General features: G+C 45.1%; 1 protein-coding gene across 2 annotated transcripts in view; it reads left to right on the forward strand.

Moving 5' to 3' along the window:
- LOC137648912 (glucosidase 2 subunit beta-like) overlaps positions 1–23714 on the forward strand; it is a 100301-nt gene that overhangs the window by 11028 nt on the left and 65559 nt on the right. For both annotated transcript variants that reach the window (XM_068382099.1, XM_068382100.1), the window contains exons 2-3: positions 575–712; positions 7990–8240. In XM_068382099.1, coding sequence (XP_068238200.1) covers positions 575–712; positions 7990–8240 — 389 coding nt within the window. The remainder of the gene's footprint in view (positions 1–574; positions 713–7989; positions 8241–23714) is intronic.

Below are 23714 nucleotides of genomic sequence, written 5' to 3' on the forward strand. Positions count from 1 at the left end.
GCCCTTAATACTTCAGCTCCTGGGAGTCTTTCAGCATCCTAAGAGGATCGCTGGGCTTCGTGAGGAAGACAGACTAATAAGGCAGAGTAATCGTCTAAGTCAACTTCCTTACCAGGTACCTTTATATATTTGGGTTTTGTTATGATATAACTGTCAAAAACTCTAAGCATATACGCTGTAAACTTAATTAACTCTGGTCTCTACCCACCACCATGGGTGTGAATCAGCTATTATATATTCACCGGCTAAGTTAAATATTTAAAAATGATATTTTAATTATAAAATAAATTTTTGAATATACTTGCCCGGTGAATATATAAATTAAAGGCCCCCCCTTCCTCCCCGATAGAGACCTAGCGGGATGAGAAAAATTGGGTCTGTTTACATGTATATGCGGTATCTGGCCGATAGTTGGCGCTAGTGGGCACACCCGCAACCTTCATAGCGATCGCTCGCGAGTTTTTGTGTGTTTTTCTGTCGAGCCGCCGGAGGCTCAGCTATTATATATTCACCGGGTAAGTATATTAAAAAATTTATTTTACTGTATAATTAAAATATCATTTTTCATTTTCAGAGGCGTCCTTTTATGATCCTACCAGAGATTTCCATTGTCTGGATGGATCTGGTGCAATACCATTCACTTACGTGAATGACGACTACTGCGATTGTCGTGATGGCAGTGATGAGCCTGGGACTTCAGCATGTCCAAATGGTAAGTCAAAATTTATCATGTTGATGATTTACTTTGGAATGCATGCAATTCGTTGATATGATTAAAGATGGAAAAGTTGCCATATACTCTTAGAGCAATAGTTAGATAGAAATTGACTTTTGATTGTTTAGAGTTCTCAGATTATTTACATATATAATTTATTTCATATTGTGTGTATGCAATGATGCTGTCCATGTAGTTTGTTAGGTTAGACAATTTGATGCCAAAACTGCAATAATAAAGTTTGGATTGTTCCTACACTTATTACAAACCTTTCGCTATTTATAAGTGATTATCTTTTGGTAAAGCTGGAGGACTAGCCATTTAGAACTTCAAGCAAGCTGGCAACTACCCAAACCGCTAATTAGCGGGTGTTTAGTGAGGGGTAGTGGTGATTGCCAGCCCCCCCTCTCACTCGCACACTAGTGAATCCGAGCCACTTTTTCTTCTGCCTTGGAGGAGAACGGATGTGTCCACTCTCTGATCCCTCAAAAGACTTTGGCCATTAATTTTTCAGGTGTTTGTGTTCCTTCTCCTATGTCCGCATGCGGACTTGCCCAGGACCTGAAGGCTGCTCATGCTGTACCTTCATGTCCTCCGTCAAGACCAACCCCCATTTGTTGTGTCCAACCTGCAGGGGACGCTACTGTAACCAGGGTAACACCTGTGAAGTTTTTAGTGAGTGGTCTGCCTCCCAATGGGAGAGATTTAGGCGTTGGCACAAGAATAAGTCTAGGAGGGATTCTTTGCCTTCGGGGTCTTCCTCAAGGGCGAATAAACCTCGGACTCTTCCTCAAGGGCGAAGAAACCTCGGACATCTTCCTTGAACCCCCAGTCACTTCCCGAAGCTCCTATTTGCTTGACCTCTTTCAAGGGGCAGGCAAGTTGGAGTGTAGACCAGCTAACTCCAGGGCAACCTCGGGGATCGTTGGACGTTGCTGTTTCCCCTAGGGAAGCAACTTCGCCCCCGCTCTTAGGCAAGTCTTTCTCACTTGCTGATTTGTTGCAGGTTTGGCCATTGCTGGGTGTTGCAGGGCTGCATTCCAAGGACATCTCTGTGGAACTTCTGCTTCATGGGGCCCAGAGGGTCCTTCTCTGGTGGCCTCTGAAGTAGAAGTCCTTTCTGTAGTGTGTGTAGTGATTAAGGCTTGTACTTTTTGTGAGGCCCACGTCTCGCCTTCTGCTCCTGCTAGTCCTACATGCCGATGAGACCAGCGCTCCCACTTGCCTCCCCATCGGCGAAATTCTGCTGACGAAGAGAACCCATGCCATCCTCAGATCTCTTTGTCCTCCAGGGGCCGTAGTTCTTTACGCACACCCAGACATTTGCCCTCGCCCTCCGTTAAGCAGCGATCCCGTTCCAGAGACTGACGATCTTCTTGCCATTCTCCTTCCGGGTTGTGCTTGTCACTCAACATCTTGTGATCGTCGTTCAACTGCCTGTGATCGTCATTCTCCTGCTGGACGCTCAGCCTCTGCTCACTGTTCTCCAGTTTGCGATCACCAGCGGCACTTCTCGCCAGCTCACCGTTCGCCAGGGTGTAGCCCTCCAGCTCACCATTCCAAAGAGTGTAGCCCTACAGCTCTCCGTTCGGCATCTCGTCCTCCGCCTAGATGGTCTCTTGCCAGACGACACTCTCCAACTCGCTGCTCACCATGTTACCACTCCCCTGCTTTCCGATCTCCAGCTCGCCACTTGCCATCGCGTCACCCGCTAATCGCCAACACATTGCTCGCCAATGCGTCACTAATGCACATCGCTGCTCGCCTGCTCGTCGATCTCCAGTGCGTGATCATAATTCTCGAGCTTGTCGGTGGCTGCAACATGGAGCCAATCCTTGGACAGTCTCTGTTATTTGCTTAGGGTATCGCGTCCCGTTCACTTAATCTCTCCCTCCACTGACTCGGGATCCAATTCCATTGGGCTCCTACGTGATGGGATTCGCAAAGGAGCTAGTCTTCTGGGCCGAAGTCCAAACCATTTTGGAGAAGGGCACTCTCCAAGAGATCCTCGCTGGTTCCCCAGTTTTCCTCAGTCGACTCTTTCTTGTGAAAATGGCGTCTAGAGACTGGAGACCAGTCATCCATCTTTCGGCTCTAAACAAGTTTGTTCTTCAGGCTTTGTTCAGGACGGAGATGGCAGACACCGTCATACAAGCGGTAAGGCCATAGGACTTCATATGTACATTGGATAACCAAAGTTGCATGCTTCCAGATCCCAATCCATCCATCTTCAAGGAAGTACAGTATCTTCGGACCATACACGAGAACAGGCGATACCAGTTCAAGATGCTGTGCTTTGGTCTTTACAAGGGTGTTTAACCTAGTGTCATCTTGGGCTCACAGGATCGGCATTCATCTCCTAAGATACCTCGACGACTAGCTGATTCTACCAGACTCGGTGGCAACCCTTTTTCAGCACCAATACAGACTGCTTGAGTTTTGTCAGGATCTGTGGATCGTAATAAACCTCAAGAAGTCATCCCTGTTCCCCTCTTAAAAACTGGTATACTTGAGTATGATTATAGACACCAGATTGCAAAAAGTATTTCTATCAGAGGACAAAGTACACAGGCTGAAGGAGGTAGCAAGCTCGTTCTTTAGACGAGAAGAGTTTCCAGCCCATCAGTGGTTGTCTCTCCTAGGTCACTTAGCATCCATGATCCGTTTAGTGCCCAACAGTCGCCTCAGAATTCGATCTCTTCAGTGGCGGCTGAAATTCAGGTGCAGCCAGCACACCAGCTCTCTGGATATGTTATTTCCTTTGGGACAGAATAACTACTCTGTGGCGCAGGTCCTTCAAGCAGCTGTGTGGAAGTTTCATATGACCTTCACTGCCCACTACTTGCAAGATGTAACACACAGGAACATAGAAATGTTACCCACCAGTCCTTTGGTATCTACACAATAAGTGGTTTAAACACCTCAAGCTCCTTGATGGACAAGTAGCAGATGGTAGAGGGTAGAAATTACCTGGGATTAAGTCTGGAGTGATTAATAAGAATGACTGGCTCCTTCTTTCTTTCATCTTCCAACCCTCTTGGGGAACAGCACCTACTGCACTCTGCAAGCTAGCCTCCATTGTCTTCAGGTAATAACCATTTTCCTTGTGTATCCTGGTATAGAAATATATACTTGTATCCCCATATCCCCTGTGTGAGGTAGGAATTTGGTAACATCTATGGTTAGTTCAAAGAATCCTATAATTTCTGAGAATTCTTTCCTAGACAAGTCACATTGCTAGCATCACACAATCACACGGATTGCTCATGCTGCTAAAGCATGGTGTTGCATGAAGTTTTAGCGAGGTGTCAGGGCTATTCCTCTTTATATGTGTGTAGCATGGAAGAAAACCCCAGGTCAATATTCAGCCAGGGGTTAAGACTTCCACCTACCTTTAGGGGAGCCTTCCTTAATAAAGAGCAAGAATGTTTGTATTATTGACAGGACAAAGACAAATTTAAGAATAATTTGTATTTTTCCTAATGATAAAACCTTGAGCTGTTTATACAAATTTAGTCTGCCATCACCTATCCCCCTGCAAGTCCTGCGTGCAATCAATAGTCAAAAGTGATGAGACAACGCAGGTGTGTGTATGTGAGCGGGGTAGCCGGTACTACCCCTACCCCCTGCTAACTAGCTATGGGGTAGTTATACCTCGCTAAAAGTCTTATGGCTAGTCTTCCAGGGTTGCCGAAAGTATATTCCCTACTAAAGAGAGCTCAAAGTTTGTATTGTTTGGAAAAATACAAATTATTTGTCATTTTTGGAGACCTGTTTGTACAGTAGAAATGTTTTTGTTCTGCCATTTTATGAATACAGTATTATTTTCCCATTTGGACATATCTGTTTTGATGCTGTTACTGTTTTTAGAATGATATATTGTTAATTTATTCTCATCATTTATTTATTTCCTTATTTCCTTTCCTCACTGGGATATTTTTTCCCTATTGGAGCCCTTGGGCTTATAGCATCTTGCTTTTCCAACTAGGGTTGTAGCTTGGCTAGTAATAATAATAATGGTGTCAACAGCTGATTCTCATGTCTGTTTGTTACATTGAAATTAATTACTCTACTTATTAATGTTATTGAAATAGCTTATGTATAGTTGCAAGATATTTCATAATTCTAGTCATCCTACAGTAGATCTTCCCAAATTAATTATTTATCACATAGTACTCAGTAAGCCCTTAATTCTAATAGCTTCATCTTTAGTAGGTAGATGCTCAATCAAACTTAGTATATTGCTGTATTCTACAAGTTTTACTCCCGCAGTCACCATATTGGAGAACGTTCTTAATTGTGTAGCTAAATCTTTGTAACTGTAGAATTTAAAACTTAATAAAATGTTTTATTGGGCACTTTTTGTTTCATAGTTATTTGTCTAATTTCTTTGCTTTGTTGTTTATAGTACAGATGCTCCCCTAATTACGAACATTCGAGTTACGAACAACGGTACATACGAACACAAATTGAAGGAAGTCCAAACATGTTCGTAAACATCCGTAGATTTCATTTCAAGTTAAATTCTCTCTCTCTCTCTCTCTCTCTCTCTCTCTCTCTCTCTCTCTCTCTCTCTCTCTCTCTCTCTCTCTCTCTCTCTCTCTCTCTCTCTCCGTATTTTGATTTTTAATGCAGTTAAATCTTCATATTTCTTTGAAAATTATTAAAAAAAATTTTATATACTTATTCGATGTTTCAATTAAGGGAATAGTAACGGATCGGAAGAAAACCACTTGATTTGCCTCTCGCCTTCCGTCAGAAGAAATATAACGTCATCAGACTTTTGGCATTTTTTTTTATTTCTTAACATATTAGAGATATCTTCAAGATGAATATTACATCAGCGCCAATATGTTACAGAAAATCAGTTTCCCTACAGTTCTTATTATTAGGTATCATGCGAAATCGTTGTAGCTCTTTCTGTGTGTGTGTGTGTGTGCTCGCTCTGTCAATCGCATATGGGTAGTTAATTCTAAAGCTTCATACAGTATTCAATTTTTCGTTCAATATTAAGCCTTCATATTTCATTAGACATTATTGTGTTTAATTATGGTTTATTAAAGCACGTTCATATTTTTTTTCAATTTCTTGAGCATTTCAATAATCAACAATTACTTTTGATTTACTTTTGGTTGGGAGATCAGCTGACGCTGCAGTATTACGATTATGCGCACATATACTGTAGTACGAATAACACTGATTTATATAATTTTCTTGATATTCGAAATCTCTTCATAGTGAATATTACAACAGCGCCAATATATTATAGGGTATCAAATTTTCCATACAGTTCGTTGATAGACCTTATTATTAGTTATACACGGAATACGCAACCCCCCCTCTCTCTCTCTCTCTCTCTCTCTCTCTCTCTCTCTCTCTCTCTCTCTCTCTCTCTCTCTCTCTCTCTCTCTCTCTCTCTCTCTCTCTCTCTCTCTGTGTCTCCGTATTTTGATTTTTAATGCAGTTAAGTCTTCATATTTCTTTGAAAAATATTAAAAAATTCTTTATATCCTTATTCGATGTTTCGATTATGGGAATAGTAACGGATCGGAAGAAAATCACTTGCTTTGCCTCTCACCTTCCGCCAGAAGAAATATAACATCAGACTTTTTTTTTCTTAACTTTACGGTAAGTTGTACTAATCTCAAAACTAATGATACAGACCACTAAAACACTTGATATCGTTACTCGGTGTTTCGATTATGAGAATTCTGTAATAAGATTACTCGGCAACATAATGAAAGGAAATCATTCGGTTTGTCAGCGCTCTTCCGCCAAATACATGACGTCACAAGATACGTGACGTATACTCTACAAAGAATGATTCCGTCGGTCAAAATTAAAATACTGTAAAACAATTCAGTAAACTAACCTTCTGCATTTTATTTAACAATACCAAAACAACCATGAAGCAGTTAAATGCACAGTACTGTTACATACAGTAAATACAGTACGGTACAAGTCAGCTGATTTGATAAGCGTGAAAAGGTAAACATTACAGTACAGTACATAATGCAAATGGCCGCTTGTTTACGTAAGTTTCTAGCAAAAAAATTGGGTAATGGAACAATAAAATATCTTTCAGTACATTTATTTAAAAAGGAATTAATGTACAGTACTGTACTAAATGTACAGTACACTATATTTACTACGATTTTACTTAAAGTCAGCTGATTCAGAAAATGCAGTGCATATGTATGGCCGATTGTTTGTGCAAGTTTCCATTATGTAGTGTGCAGTACAGGATGATAAAACAACATACTGTACTGAACTTTACAGTACAGTATTATACAGACTACTGTAATATGATAAAGTAAAATATTTGTAATAACCTATTTTATATGAAATGGGGCTATTTGTTGACTTCTACTGCTGAAAATCGTAGACATCTGAGTTAGGTTACGCTTACTCCAGACCAAAATTTAACACTAACGACTTACGAACAATACGACTTACGAACAGACTCTCGGTCCCTATTGTGTTCGTAAGTTGGGGACTGTCTGTACTTAATTTTTTTTTATTCCTCGTTTATAGATTACCATTTGCTTCACAAAATATTTTTTCCAAACTGATCCTGTTTTTATTGTGTCCCTTGGCCTTTGAATATTCTGCATTTGTATCCTTGGCAGTTCAATTTAAGATGAGGAAATTTAGAAAATTGGGGCTTAAGTCGGAGAGTTTTTAAAAGTTTGTAAGTGAAAAATGTTAAAATTTTAGGGTCCTGCAGGTTTAATTTTCTTTCCTTCAGAATTACATAGCCTTGTAACAATATTTTAGTAAAATCCTTACAGTTTTGTGCATTTATGTAGTATATTGCCATTGACAATAGGAGTTGAACAAGTGACTGAAATTGAATGCTCTACCCTTACATTGCGTAATATTCTCAGTTGTGTTTCATTTTGAAAATGGTAAAATTTGTTAGAGTTGGTCTAATGCAGAAATTATGTAATGCCACTGGTATTTTAATTTTAAATTTTTGTGGTTGATATTTAAAAATGATATTGTAAATCAATCTTTTGTTTTATTGTTTTAAGTTTGACAGGATTACCTGTTCAATTCTCTCCTGCATTGAGGGCTCGACCCTGGAACGAATGCTGAGAAGCTTTACTTCTAAAATGATATGAAAATAGTAAAGGATAGAACAGTGTAGTTAGGATACAAAGAAACTGCAAAAATCGCACGGAGCTGTTCATATTGTAACTTATTGGCTAAACTGTAATGGATACTAGTTGCAAGAAGTACTAACATATACGAATAAATTTATTTTCTTTAAGGTTTCTTCAGTTGCCCCAATCCTGGACACATTCCTCTGAGCATTCCATCGTCGCGGGTCAACGATGGCATTTGTGACTGCTGTGACGCCTCTGATGAATATGCATCGGACGCCAATTGCGTCGATACTTGCCGGGAACTCGGGCGGGCAGCCAGGGAAGAGGCGGCGAAACAGCGGCAGGAAAAAATGAAAGGGTTCGAGTTGCGGAAGTCGATGATAGAGGAGGGTCGTAAACGGAAAAAAGAAGCGGAGGTTTGTATTGTTTATATCTTCTGCACACTTGTGTACATTAAAATGTCCTTTGTTATTTGCATTGTTTGCTGCAGTAATTTCCCCTTGCTTAATCTCTGCTGGTAATATGATTTATTATTATTTTGGTGCATATTTAATATCTATTAGTGTGACAATTTTGATACAATCGATCAAAGATATTTTGCCTCCTTAGAATAGTTTAATAGAGCATGATTTCAGATGTAGTTTCCCCTTGAAGATTGAGTTAAAGATGGTTTATTACAATGGAAATACACTGAAGTTTTTGACAGTTGTGATATATTCATTCTTGCATAAAATGGTAATCGTTGCATTCTGTTTGACAGTGATGAGGTAGATCTTTCGTCTTCGAGTAGGGAATATGTGTTATTACATTTCAGTATACATTTTGCATCTTTGATTTAAGTTAGCAAAATATTTCATATAATGTTTGCTAACTGTCTTGCACTTTCTGAGTGCTTCTTTATTTATGTTATTGATGTTCATCATCATCTCCTCCTACGCCTATTGACGTAAAGGGCCTAGGTTAGATTTCGCCATTCGTCTCTATCTTGAGCATTTAATTCAATAAGATATTAACCCTTTTACCCCCAATGGACGTACTGGTACGTTTCACAAAACTCATTCCTTTGCCCCCATGGACGTACCGGTATGTCCTTGCAAAAAAACTGCTTTGTTCCGTAACCGAAATACAAACCACGCTATTTACAGAGGGTATACCTTTTAGCGCAGCTGAAATGACGAGCCAATAGTTTTAACGAGGGTTAATTACCCCCGCGTTAGTTAGCGGGGGATGGGGAAGGGTAGCTTGCTACCCCTCCCGCCTCCACACACCGGTGACTTGCTTCACTTCACTTTTGGCTCGGCGGTGATCAGACGTGTCTGCTCATCGCCCTCGTGACAGCCTTTAATTTTCTGCTTTTTCTTTTCAGCGTGTGTGTTGGTTGGAAGTTGACCTTCAGTTATTTCTTTACAATGCGTACATGCCCTGGAGTTGCCGGTCGTCCTTGTGGGACTTTCATGTCGGACGTAAATACGGATCCGCACACCCTCTGCCCTCAATGTCGGGGCCGACGGTGTGACCAGGAGAACATGTGCCGTGAGTGCAGGGAGTGGTCTGCCTCCCAGTGGGAGAGGTTTGGCCATCGGCGTAAGAAGAAGTCCAAGAGAGACCGTTCTCCTCCGGGGTTAGCCTTGAAGGAGGAAGGTTCTCGGGACTCTTCTTCCGCTGCCCAAACCTCCTCCGAAGCTCCCCCTCGTCCGCCTCCTAAGGAGAGTCGGCCGAGTGGGAGCGCAGGCCCTTGTTCTGTTTCCCGACCTTCGGTGGGGGGAGAGGGCGTCGCCTCCCATAGCGAGGCGGTTCCCCCTCCTCCTCCGGGGGAGGTCATTGATAATGCCTTATCCAGTGATGATCTTTTGCAGATTTGGTCGTCCCTGGGGCTTAAGGGCTTGCCCTCCAGGGTTGCTCTTATTGACCTTGTCTCGTTGGGGGCCGCTGTTAAGCAGTCGCCGGCGGTAGCAGAGGTAGACCCTCTGTCTATTGTCGACGTCATGGTGATAGAGGCCTCCGACGTGGCTGGGCCTTCCGCCGCAGGTGCTGTTGCGGGTGATGGTGCTAAAGGCTTTCCTCCTCCTTCCGTACATCCTTCGAAGGGGGAAGTGAGTCCTTCGGTCTCGGCTGCTGCTCAGCTTCCTTCTGAGGGAAGTTCTTTAACGGAGACTCCCCTTCGGAGGACCGATGGTCCCGACGATCTTCCCCGAGGCCGCCTCCGCCGTAAGGCTCACCGTCCGCTACGCCACAAGGGCCTCCCTTCCCCTTACAGGGGGACTAAGAGGAGCCTTTTTGGGTCTTCATCCTCCGGGGGGGACTCTCCTCGTCAGCCTCAACCTACAGCTCCGCCCTCCTTGAACCTCTCTGCAGACCGCTCACCATCTCCTGCCAGATCTTCGCCTTCTGGAGAACTCGTCACCCGACGGGCAATGGTCCCTTCGGGGCTAAGGGATCCTTCCCTTATGCGAGCAGTGCTAGCGCACAAGCGCTCTCCTGCTCGTCGACGATCTCCTGCTCGCCGACGCTCACCTGCTCGTCGGCTCTCACCTGCTCGTCGGCTCTCTCCTGATGTTCGCCCCCCTCGCCAGCGCTCTCCTGCTCGTCAGCTCTCTTCCGAGCGTCAGCGCTCATTTGAGGACCATCGCCCTGCGGTCTCTGACCACCCTTTAGTTCCTGCTGAACTCCCTGCTCACCATCTGCCTGGTCCTGTGGCTACGCAACATCGTGCTGCGCGTGTGTCAAAAACACATGTTCGCCAACGCGCCAGCGATCTCCCAGTTCCTGCTCGTGAACGCGCCGCACCACCTGTCCTTTCACATGACACGCGTCGACCTTCTGCTCGCCAGCGATCTCCAGCTCGCCAGCGATCACCTACGCGCCAGCGATTACCTCCTCGCCAGCGTTCACCTGCTTGCCAGCGCGCACAGGCGATCTTAGCATCGCCTATTCAACAGCGACAGCTAGCGCGCCAACGTTCTCCAACGCTCCTGAAGGAACATGGTTCGCCAGCTTCTAGCTCGCGATCGCCTGCCTGCGCATGCTGCTCGCCATTGCACGATCGCCCTCCTGCGCATGCTGCTCGCCATCGCTCGCCCCTGCACGATCGCCCTCCTGCGGATGCTGATCACCATCGCACCCCATCACGCGATCGCCCACCTGCGCATGCTGCTCGCCATCGCTCGCCATTACGCAATCGCCCTCCTGCGCATGCTGCTCGCCATCGCTCGCCCCTGAACGATCGCCCTCCTGCGGATGCTGATCACCATCGCACCCCATCACGCGATCATTCACCTGCGCATGCTGCTCGCCATCGCTTACCATTACGCGGTCATTCACCTGCGCATGCTGCTCACCATCGCACGCCAGTGCGTCGACATACCACATTGCGCCATCGCCAACTTGAGCAACTGCACTCACCAGCTCGTCATCGATCGCCTGTAGATCTACATCGCCAGCGATCTTCCTCACCTACGCGGCAGCGCGTTCCCTCGCCGTCGCACCAACGCTTGCGTTCGTCGCCTCGGACACGCGTTCATTTACCTGCCCACCCTCGCGCCCACTCGCCTGCGCGCCCGCGCGACCACTCGCCTGTGCGCCCGCGCGATCGCTCGCCCGCGCTCCCTCGCGACCGCTCGCCTTCGCGCGACCATTCGCCCTCGTGCGACCATCGTTCACGGCGAATTCCGCAGCTGGTGGTAGCAGCAGGAACGCGTGCTTCTAGACGGCACTCGGGATCACCTCCATCCAAACACAGGTTGGTAGTGCAGGACGAGGAGAGGTTAGTACATCATTCTTCCCCACCTTCTTTTCAGGCAGGTACCGTCGTGTCCACTCCAAAGGATCGCCCGATCCCTTTCCCTTTAACGAGGATTTCGGACTCAGTGTCCTTGGAGCAGCAGACTTGGTTTGGTCCTCTGGCACGGGCGTTAGTGAGGGTTATGAAACCAGCACTCGCCGGCCAGGGTAACAAACCAACGGCTGTCTCTCCTACGCTGAAGAGAAAGAGAGGAGTGGACTTCCTGGTGACTTCCCCCAGGGCGAAGTTGGTCCCAAGAGGTCGGTCGCGAAGGTCCCTTCTCCTGCACGAGTACTCTCTCCTTCTCCCGCGGACGAGGCTTTTCCGTCCTCAGGTGAGTCCAGTGGGGCGGTAGTCTTCCCCTAGGCACCAGGGGGGGAGACTTCGTTTCATGCAGGAGAATCGTCTCGTGAGGAAGGGCCCCCTCGAACCTCGTTGTTGGGATCCTGTATCCCTCCCAGGAGGGAATCCAAGGATTCCAAGACCGTCCCTAAATCCTCTGCAAGGATTCGTCAGGAACCCACGACTACCCGGGGGAATGTCCACGTATCACCCCAGGAAGAGATTCCTGGTGCAGGAGACTTAGCTGCCAGCCCGCAGGGAGGAGAACAGCAAGAATCTGAACATGCCTTCTGGCAGGTCCTAAGCCTGATAAGGCAACTTAACAGGCTTACGGATCCAGTCATCGCCCCCCGTGAAGGCAAAGACACGATTCTGGATGAAGTGTTTGACGTTCGGAAGGCCCCTAAGACCAGTGCAGCTCTGCCTTGGTCTCGGGGGCTGAAGAGTGCCAGGGCTAGGGCCAACGCTCAGCTCGCACTTCTTGCCTCCTCCAGTCGTTCCACTGCCGGGAACAAACTCATCCCTCCTCCTCGCCTCCAGCAGAGGAGGTATTTCGAGATCCTGGGTGAGCACAACCTCGCTCTTCCTCTCCATCACTCTGTGGAGGAGCTGGCGAAGGGAGTTCCCCTTGAGAAACTTTCTACCCTGCAGGTGTCGTTCTCGGCGGCAGAGATCCTTAACCACGAGAAGGTCGCTAAGTGTGCCATGCAGGCCACTTTGTGGCTGGACTTCTGCCTAGAATCTCTGGGCATCCTATTGCGATCGGAGGACTTGTCCAAGGAGACCAATAGGAAGGCCCTAGAGACCTTCTTGCTCTCGGGCACCCGCTCCATCGAGTTTTTGGCGCACCAGGTTACCACCCTGTGGGCCAACTCGGTGTTGAAGTGACGCGATGCTGTGTCCGAGAGATTCCATCCGAAGGTCCCCGCCGTAGATGTGTGTAGGCTCCGACATGCTTCCCTTCTGGGGGAGAGCCTGTTTGAGCCTCAAGACATGGAGCGAACGGCTGAGAGGTGGAGGAAATCCAGCACGGACTCCCTCCTCCACAGGGCCCTTACAACTCGGCCCTATAAGCCTCCAGCCCCGCCACAACAGCAGCAACAGCCTCGTAAGGCTCCCAAACAGGCACCGGCAGCTAAGAAAGTGGTGTCTAAGCCCCAGCCCTTTCCAGCCAAGGTCAAGAGGGGCGGTAAGTCCTCCAGGGGAGGCAAGACTCCTAGGGGTGGCGGCCGCGGCCGCAAGCCCTAGGGGTGGCAGTCCCCCTGCATGTCCACCTGTGGGGGGATGCCTTCAGCGTTGCATCCGCAGGTGGCAGCAACACGGGGCCGATGCTTGGACGGTCTCTGTGATCAGCCAAGGTTATCGCGTCCCGTTCACAACATCTCAACCTCCCCTGACAGCGAATCCAGTGTCGTTGAGCTCCTATGCCACGGGATCGGCAAAGGGGCTGGCCCTTCGGGCAGAAGTTGAGACCATGCTCGAGAAGGGTGCTCTCCAGGAGGTCGTGGACGGCTCCCCAGGTTTCTTCAGTCGACTCTTTCTTGTAGAGAAGGCTACTGGAGGCTGGAGACCCGTCATCGATCTCTCAGCTCTGAACAGGTTTGTCAAACAAACCCAGTTCAGCATGGAGACATCAGACACGGTCAGACTTGCGGTGAGACCACAAGACTTCATGTGTACACTGGATCTAAAGGACGCGTACTTCCAGATCCCAATCCATCCGTCTTCCAGGAAGTACCTGAGATTCTGCCTAGACAACAAGATCTACCAGTTCAAGGTGCTGTGTTTCGGTCTCTCCACAGCTCCTCAGGTGTTCACCAGAGTGTTCACCCTGATTTCATCTTGGGCGCACAGGAACGGCATTCGTCTCCTTCGTTACCTGGACGATTGGCTGATCCTAGCAGACTCGAAGTCGACCCTTCTTCGGCACCGAGACAGGCTTCTGGATCTTTGCCAGGATCTGGGGATCGTGGTAAACCTCGAGAAGTCCTCTCTGCAGCCGTCCCAACGACTGGTTTATCTAGGCATGCTAATAGACACCAATCTCCACAAAGCCTTTCCATCAGACGACCGGATAGCAAGGCTGAGGAGGGTGGCGGAACCCTTCCTCAGGCGAAAAGAACTCCCCGCCCAATCGTGGTTGCGTCTCTTAGGCCACCTATCCTCCCTGGCCTGTCTGGTTCCAAACAGCCGCCTCAGGATGAGATCCCTTCAATGGCGGCTCAAGTCCCGGTGGAATCAAGGATCCGATTCCCCGGACATTCGGATCCCAATGGGGTTTCTGGAACAGACAGACTTGCGGTGGTGGCTGGCCGACGAGAACCTGCGGAAGGGAGTGAGTCTTCTCGTCCTCCCCCCGGAATTGACTCTGTTTTCGGACGCGTCAAAAGAAGGGTGGGGCCGCACGTTCTGAACCAGAGGGCCTCAGTCCTTTGGTCAGAATCAGAAAAGTGCCTACACATCAACCTGCTAGAATTGAAGGCCGTCTTTCTGGCTCTTCAGCAGTTCCAACGGTCCCTGGCGGGTCACTCCGTGGTGGTGATGAGCGACAACACCACAGTAGTGGCTTATATCAACAAGCAGGGAGGCACTTTTTCGCAACAGCTATCCCATCTTGCAGTAGAGACTCTGAGGTGGACCGAAACCCACTCGATAACACTATCAGCTCGCTTCATTCCTGGCAAGAGGAATATGCTCGCCGACAGTCTGAGCAGGGCTTCGCAGATAGTGAGTACCGAGTGGTCTTTGGATCCTCAGATAGCCAACAAAGTCCTGACTTTGTGGGGTTCACCGACTGTGGACTTGTTCGCGACAGCCTTGAACTTCAAGCTGCCTCTGTACTGCTCACCAGTCCCGGACCCCAAGGCACTCTGGCAAGATGCTTTCCAGCAACGGTGGGACAACATCGACGTGTACGCCTTCCCACCATTCTGTCTGATGAGAAGGGTGCTCAACAGGACCAGACTATCGGCCAACTGTTCCATGACTCTGGTAGCTCCGCTATGGCATCACGCGGAATGGTTTCCGGACCTCCTGCAATTCCTGACGGAACTCCGAAGGGAGCTTCCTCCACGACACGAGCTTCTCAGACAACCCCACTCCGGTGTCCCTCACAGGGCCGTATCGTCGCTTCGGCTTCACGCCTGGAGATTATCCAGCGTCTCCTCGCGGAGAGAGGCTTTTCGCAACAGGTTGCGGAGAGAATGTCTCGGCACCTGCGAAGGTCCTCTGAGGGAGTCTACCAAGCAAAGTGGAGAGTCTTTTGTGGTTGGTGTCGTGGAAGGGGTATCTCTCCACTCGATGCCACTATTCCAGCAATAGCGGACTTCCTCGTGTATCTGCGAGAAGAAATGCGCCTTTCTGTCTCGGCAGTGAAAGGCTATCGCTCAACCTTAAGCTTGGTCTTCAGATTGAAGGGCGTGGATATTTCTTCATCGCTAGAACTCTCTTTACTCATACGTAGCTATGAGCTTACCTGCCCCCAGTCGGAAGTGAGACCCCCCTCCTTGGAACGTGGTTCGAGTCCTCAGGTCTCTTAAGAGACCCGTTCGAGCCATTACGCCAGGCCTCCGATCGCCACCTGTCTTGGAAGACGGCTTTCCTACTCGCCTTGGCTTCGGCCAAGCGAGTTAGTGAACTTCATGGTCTCTCGTACGACATCGCCCATTCAAGGGGATGGGGGGAGGTAACGTTCAGGTTCGTCCCTGAGTTTGTGGCCAAGACTCAGAATCCTGGAGTGCCGGATCCTCGGTTCGACTCTTTCAGGATCGCGAGTCTCCGTTCTGTAACAACCGACCCAGACCAGCTGCTACTATGTCCAGTGAGGTGTCTGAGGCACTACTTGAAGAGAACGGCTGCAGTCCGTCCTCATGTGCGAGCTTTGTTTGTGAGCACAGGCAGGACAAAGAGGAGGGTCACCAGGAACACCATCTCAGCTTGGATTCGAAGGGTTATCCACCATGCCCTGAATCCTGACCCTCCTCCGTCACGTCGCCCTCGGGCCCACGATGTCAGGGGTATTGCTACATCCCTGGCCTTCAAGAGAAACTTCTCTGTGACGCAGGTACTTCAAGCTGGGGTCTGGAAGCGTCAAACGACCTTCACAGCCCACTACCTGCAAGACGTGACCCACAGGAGCCTCGATACGTTTTCTATCGGCCCTGTGGTGGCTGCACAACAGCTGGTCTAACCTCAGGCTCCTTTTTGGACAAGTAGCAGTAGGTTGAGGGCGTTGTTACCCGGTCTTAGTCTGCGTGAATGAATGAGTATGTCTGACCCTTACTTCTTTCTTCATTCTCCCCTCTCTTGGGGAAGCAGCATCCTGGTCCTCGCATAGCTGACCTCGACCTCTGCAGGTAACCCATGCTTCTTTGTGCTCCTAGTATTAAGCTTAATACTGTTGCGTCTCCCATACCCTGACGAGGTGGTATGGGGAACGTCCTATCATACAATTCCTATCTGAAGGTCTCAAGGTCAACTTCATAGGACGAGTCACACTCTCCTCCTCACACTGCTTATGTAGGCCACTCGTTCCTAGCGATGCTAGGAACTTGTGAGGTACAGGGGCTCCCTCTCTCTAGTGCTGCTCACTGAGGGATCGAGCCCCCGGGCAAGCTGAAGTCAGTAAGGCTGGGGACTTGCCACCCTTCCTAAGGAGTAAGTCACCCTCTGTAAATAGCGTGGTTTGTATTTCGGTTACGGAACAAATGACAAATTCGAAGATAATTTGTATTTTTCCTAACCATACAAACCTTAGCTATTTACACATATGTGCCCGCCATCCCTGACCCCCAAGTCAAGTCCTACCTCTAAGTGAAGTGAAGCAAGTCACCGGTGTGTGGAGGGGGGAGGGGTAGCAAGCTACCCTTCCCCACCCCCCGCTAACTAGCGCGGGGGTAATTAACCCTCGTTAAAACTATTGGCTCGTCATTTCAGCTGCGCTAAAAGGTAAACCCTCTGTAAATAGCTAAGGTTTGTATGGTTAGGAAAAATACAAATTATCTTCGAATTTGTCATATTTACATTTTTTTGCACATTTTTGATAATTTTATGAGAAACTTCAGGCATTTTCCAAAAGAATGAGACCAACCTGTCTTCTCTATGACGAAAATTAAGGCTTGAAAAAAAAAAAATGCCTGGGTGTTAAGGGTTGGAAAGTTCCAAATAGCATTGGGGGCAAAAGGGTTAAATGAATTATGACAGACACTACGAGGCCTGTCGGAAAAGTATCCGACCTTTATTTTTCACGTGCGAACTAGAGACGATAGCGCGGCGCCACTTGGCACAGTGAAGGAAGACACCTTCATGCGCATGCGTGAATTTTTTCACCACCATCCAGCGTGTCAGTTGCTGTCTGTCGGTCGCTGAGTGAGGTGCTACACAACGTGTCTGTCGGATTACCGATTCTCTCAAGATGACTGAACGTGTTGAGCAAAGATACTGCATCAAATTTTGTCAAACGCTTGGTGATTCTCAAAGCGAAACAATTCGTAAGATTCAGCAGGTGTTTGGAGAAGATGCGATGTGTGTAACACAAATTAAGGAGTGGTTCAACCGGTTCAAAAGTGGCCGCGTATCAGCAGAGAGTGACCCGCGTTCTGGCAGGCCCCAAACTGCTCGGAGTGCAGCTGTTGTTGAGAGGGTGCAAAACTTGGTGATGGCAGATCGTCGTTCGACTGTGCGGGAGATTGCCCAAGAGGTTGGAGTGAGTAAAGATTCCGCACATGTAATTTTGCGTGATGATTTGAACATGCACAGAGTGGCTGCGAAATTTGTGCCCAGGTTGTTGTCGCCGGAACAAAAGGACCTCCGTTGTCAAGTTGCAAAGGACCTCCTGGACACTGCCAACACTGATCCTCAGTTTCTGAACACCGTGATAACTGGAGATGAGTCATGGGTGTACGGGTACGACCCAGAAACAAAAAGACAGTCGTCGCAATGGAAGCATCCCGAGTCTCCAAGGCCGAAAAAAGCGCGACAGGTGCCAAGCAAAATGAAGGTGATGCTTACTGTCTTCTTTGATATCAGTGGAATTGTACATCACGAATACGCACCGGAAGGACAAACAGTGACAAAGGAGTACTATCAAGATGTTCTCCGTCGTCTCCGTGACGCAGTTCGGCGCAAAACGCCAGACATGTGGAGGGCGAAAAATTGGCAACTGCATCACGACAACGCCCCCGCACACTCATCCCAATTGATCCAACATTTCTTGGCCAAACATGGAATTCCAGTCGTTCGCCAACCTCCCTACTCTCCAGACATGGCTCCGTGCGACTTCTGGTTGTTCCCAAAATTGAAGACGCCACTGAAAGGAACCCGTTTTGAGACTAGAGAAGAGATAATGCGGAACGCGACGACGAAGATGAACACCATTCCAAAAGAAGACTTCCAGAGGTGTTTCCAGCAGTGGATGGATCGGTGGACTAAGTGTGTGCAAGCACAAGGGGCCTACTTTGAAGGGGATTAGGGTCCAAAACCTGTCAGGTATGTAAATTATTTTTTCCGGATTAAGGTCGGATACTTTTCCGACAGGCCTCGTATATCTACAGTTATATTACAAATCAGATGAGATTTTCTCTGCCCTCTTATTTAAGGTTGGTCAAACCCAGTGTCAGATGTTTCAACAACCATCTCTGTTACTGGTTTTGTTATGTCTGGTTTCTTGTAAATTTCTTTCATAAGTTAAGATATGCTATTTTTATCTTTCTCTTTTTCTTTTTCCATATTCTTCTGCTCTACTATTTTATGTTGACTTTTGGTTTTTAAAATGATGCTAAGTAAACAGAATTATTCTCCATTCAGATGATTATAGGTGATTGAAATATTTAATCCCATTTATCCAAGAATAATCTAGTCCTTTCCATATATTCAGATAATATAAGATTGAGAATGTTACATTTAGGGCACTAGCCATCCGTTGAGATACCACCACCAGAGAGTTATGGTGTCCTTTGACTGGCCAGACAGTACTACATTGGACCCATCTCTCTGGTTACGGTTCATTTTTCATTTGCCTACACGTACACCAAAAAGTGTAGCCTATTCCTTACAGATTTTCCTCTGTCCCCATACACCTGACAATTTTCCTCTTGGTAAGGGTAGAAGAGAGACTTTAGCTATTGTAAGCAGAGTTTCTAGGAGAAGGACACTCCAAAATCAAACCATTGTTCTCTAGTCTTGGGTAGTGCAATAGCCTCCGTACCATGGTCTTCCACTGTTTTGGGTTAGAGTTCTCTTCCTTGAGGGTACACTCGGGTACTCTATTGTATCTTATTTCTCTTACTCTTGTTTTTGTAAAAGTTTTTAGTTTATATAGAAAATATTTATTTAGGTGCCGTTGCTGCTCTTGAAATATTTTCCTTGTTTCCTTTCCTCACTGGGCTATTTTCCCTGTTGGGCCCCCTGGCTTATAGCATCCTGCTTTTCCAACTAGGGTTATAGTTTAGCAATCTGTTGTGATAATAGTACATTGCATTAATACTATTTCTCAAGAGTATTTCTCAAGGGAATATGTTTTTATGCAGACCTGATATATCTGTCACGCTGGTTTTCCTTTCTTATAGCATTTGCAGTGTGTTGAATTGTCCTCGGTAAAGTTTTTCTTATTTGTAGATTGTTTGGGCTAAGAGGTCTTCATTTAACTCTCTCTCTCTCTCTCTCTCTCTCTCTCTCTCTCTCTCTCTCTCTCTCTCTCTCTCTCTCTCTCTCTCTCTCTCTCTCTCTCTCTCATTTTTTTTCTGGTAAATCTAAGATGATTCTCGGTTATTAAGGAACTTGACTGTCCTCACATACAAAAATTTCCTTTAAAAAAAAATCACTTTTATATCACTCACTGCTTGGTATTTATTAATTTTGTTTTTAAATCTTTTTAAAATTCAATAGGAATGCGCAATTTGCTATTCCGGAAACGCATACGTTAACAATTTTGGTTTCTGAAAGTCATATTAGTAATAAAAGATTTTGTAATACAACCCTGAAGTGCCATTATTTTGATACTCTATTCATGTACTTTCCTGAAAAGTAGGTCTTCAGGAAAAATATCAGGGAAACTGTGAATAGACGTAAACTTCAAATTAAGAGGAAGAGTGAAGCTTGGTCAAGAGAACACATTCATCCCTCTAATGAGAAAAGAGAGGATTTTGTATTGGAAGGAAGAAAAGCAAGGCAATTTAGACAAGACTACAGAAATTTGCGTAACCGAAATAGGTCTCTTGTATGTACGGCCTGGTGTTCTTAAGGTTTGGCAAGCGGTGGAGGCTAAGTGTGGATTTTCGTGACTACGGGATAGCTTTTCTGAGTAATTTCGCTAGGTGTTGAAAAATGCGTGTGAGAAGCAAGATGTTAGTTTGGTAATGTGTTTGTATACTCAGCCGTGCGGCATTATTATTTTCATTTTCAAAATTTGTCACACAACACTGCATACACATAGCAATACTTCAGATTATTGTTTGCCATTAGATGTTGATTGCATTGCATAAGGATATTATATTACCTTTAGTTTCACCTTCACTTTCATGCAGGCTTGTACCATTGTTAAATATTATGATGAATTTATATAAACTTATGCTGAATGGGTTTTGCATGTTAGAGAAAAAAAAAAGGAAATTCATTTGTTTTAATGAGTTATGCATAGTATTGATCATTCTTAATTATCCGTGGAAAGTTTCATACATTAATAACTTTCAGTTCACTTAGAATAACAAACTGAAAGGAAGGAGAAGTTAAATCCAGAAGACTCCAAGCACCGGAGTGATTGGATAGTAGAATCAATCTTCAGTATTGCTTTTCTTGTGATGTGTGATGCACACTGTAGACAATGCACACAAAATGATTGCCCTGTTACAAGGTCCAAGGACAAGGACATGATGATTTGTACTGGTTCTTATATTTTTTTTATAAGCATTCTTATTTGGAAAATACTGATGTGTTGGGATTTCACATTTGCTAGCACCATTTCAGCATACTGTGTTTTAGATGGTGTAGTAATATTTACACAATAAGCCTTTTCCATCACTGCACAAAAAGAATTTGAACATTCAGTGGACAATGAAACAGTTGGTAAATCACCTATGGTTAAAATTAGAATGGTTTTGCAGAAGATTGATTTAACCTGTCAAGTTGCCACATTTTGATAGTTAAGTACGAAGTTCAAAATCTTGTTAGTCAATCCAAACGTCTTCCAAATCTTGCTTATAATAAAAAGAAGTTGCAAATCACTAAACTTTTTGGTACTTAGCCTTTAAGGAAATATTTTGATAGTCGCCTTTAGATCAAAGTAGAGACCTCCCTTACTTGCAGGTAGCCTACAAACTGCAACCAACTTAGCTTAGCTTTTCCAATGTATGTATTATTTTATACCCCCCAACATGAAAGCAGTTGTAACATTAAATCTGCTAAGGATGATGACCAGTATTACATACATACATACATACATACAGATACCAAGGCACTTCCCCCAATTTTGGGGGAAGTCGACATCAAACAAATGACAATGAAGAGACCTTTCCTGTCTCCGTTCCTCCCAGCCTGACAAGGGACTCAACCAAGTTCGGCTGGTACTGCTAGGGTGCCAGAGCCCAACCTCCCCTGTTATCCACCACAGATGAAGCTTCATAACGCTGAATCCCCTAGTATTACAATCTAGGTATTTAACTGAAACTCGGCAAGATCATCACAGCGAATTATCATGATTTTTGTCTGAAGGTTGTGGGCCAGTGCACAGTAAATAGTGTGTGGTATTGTAGAATTGGATTGATTTTTTGTATGCCTACTTTTTCGGTTAAGTTTTGAGCACTGTTTGAACTTTGTTGTTACATTTTCTCCTATTTATTTTACAGGTTGCTAGTGATTCTAGTAGGGACTTGTGTGTGTTTCCTGTTTTTAAAATTTACACTAATGTTATTTTCACTTTAGAGTGAATTGCTTTTTATTATTTTTCTCTTATTAACCCTTTTACCCCCAGGCTATTTGGAACTTTCCAACCCTTAACCTCCAGGTGTTTTTTTTTTCCAAGCACATTTTGCAATATATGTTTTTTAAATTGCTCTAACAGCCTTAATTTTCGTCATAGAGAGGTCAGGTTGATCTCATTCTTTTGGAAAATGCCTGAAGTTTCTCATAAAGTTATCAAAAATATGCAAAAAAAAAAAAAAAAAATGTACATAGCAGTTCTTTGCAAGGACGTACCAGTACGTCCATGAGGGTAAAGGGATGAGTTTTGTGAAATGTACCAGTACTTTCATTGGGGGTAAAAGGGTTAATTATGGTATTTGAGTAATCCTATTAGCTATAATGTTTAAAAAAGTTCAGGGTTGCAGCAAATGTTTTTTTGTTAAACAGGCTGACAGAAGTCTCTTTTTATGATTTTTATATGAAAGATCTGTTTTAATGTTATTAATGTGCTTAAAATATTTTAATGGTTCATTACTTTTCTAGTAGTTTATTTATTTCCTTTCCTCACTGACCTATTTTTTTCCTGTTGGAGCCCTTGGGCTTATAGCATCCTGCTTTCCCAACTAGGGTTGTAGCTTCATCTCCTCTTCCTACGTCTATTTATGCAAAGGGCCTCGGTTAGATTCCACCAGTCGTCTCTATCTTGAGCTTTTAATTCAATACTTCTCCATTCTTCATCTCCTACTTCGCGTGTCATAGTCCTCAGACATGTAGGCCTGGGTCTTCCAACTCTTCTGGTGCCTTGTGGAGCCCAGCTGAACATTTGGTGAGCTAATCTCTCTTGGGGAGTGCAAAGAGCATGGCCAAACCATCTCCATCTACCCCTCATCATGATCTCATCCACGCATGGCACTCGAGTAATCTCTTATAGTTTCATCTCTAATCCTGTCCCGCCATTTAACTCCCAATATCTTTCTGAGGGCTTTGTTGTACCTTACATAGTAATAATAATAATAATAATAATAAAAACAAAAACAAAAAGACAAATCCATTGATTTATTTGCTTGATGGTCCCCAAGCTCATTTCATATAAAGAACCACAGCTTTTACATCCAAATAACAAATTTGTGACTGCATATTTCATTTTTGACCGTCTGCATTTTGGTAACACCTTGTCTATTTAAGATGAAGTGGTTGATTACTTCTTTAAGACCAACATTGCTCCTATAAGTGTTGTAATCAGAGTCAAACATTTTAAACTTAATAATGATGTGTAATTGCTTTACATTATTATTGTGGTTAATCCTGAAGTTTAAAACGTTTATGGACGAGTTGATATATATTTTTATTACTTGTGATTTTTATCAGAAATTTATTATCTGAATGGCATATCAATCAATGTTGATAGATATTATGTACGAGAGAGTTTCAACCACTTGAAGAATTGACTGATTAATAGGTCTTATTGACCTTCTAAGTAGTTTTTTCGTCACCTTTTTTAAACACTTTCAGCTTAATAGGTATTCATTGTTGCATAGTTTTTTAACTTTCATGTTATGTTTCTTATAGTCTTTTAGTTAATTAAAATCCCATCCCAATTTTGTTATCACTAAGCGATGAAATTTGATTTTTGATGAGATTTTTCATCAAGTCTTTATGGAGAAAGTTCAATATATGGTTGAAGGAGATAATTTGCTGATGAATTGACAAATATTTGTTAGCTATTGATATTTTGATTGTTTACGCTAAATGTCCCTAGTTACTGCATTGTAATTATTCAGAGGCCACTTACCTCTTGGTAAGGGTAAGAGACTCTTTAGCTATGGTCAGCAGCTCTTCTAGGAGAAGGACACTCCAAAATTAAACCCTTGTT

This window comes from Palaemon carinicauda, chromosome 10 (genome assembly GCF_036898095.1).
Source record: "Palaemon carinicauda isolate YSFRI2023 chromosome 10, ASM3689809v2, whole genome shotgun sequence".
Lineage (NCBI taxonomy): Eukaryota > Metazoa > Arthropoda > Malacostraca > Decapoda > Palaemonidae > Palaemon > Palaemon carinicauda.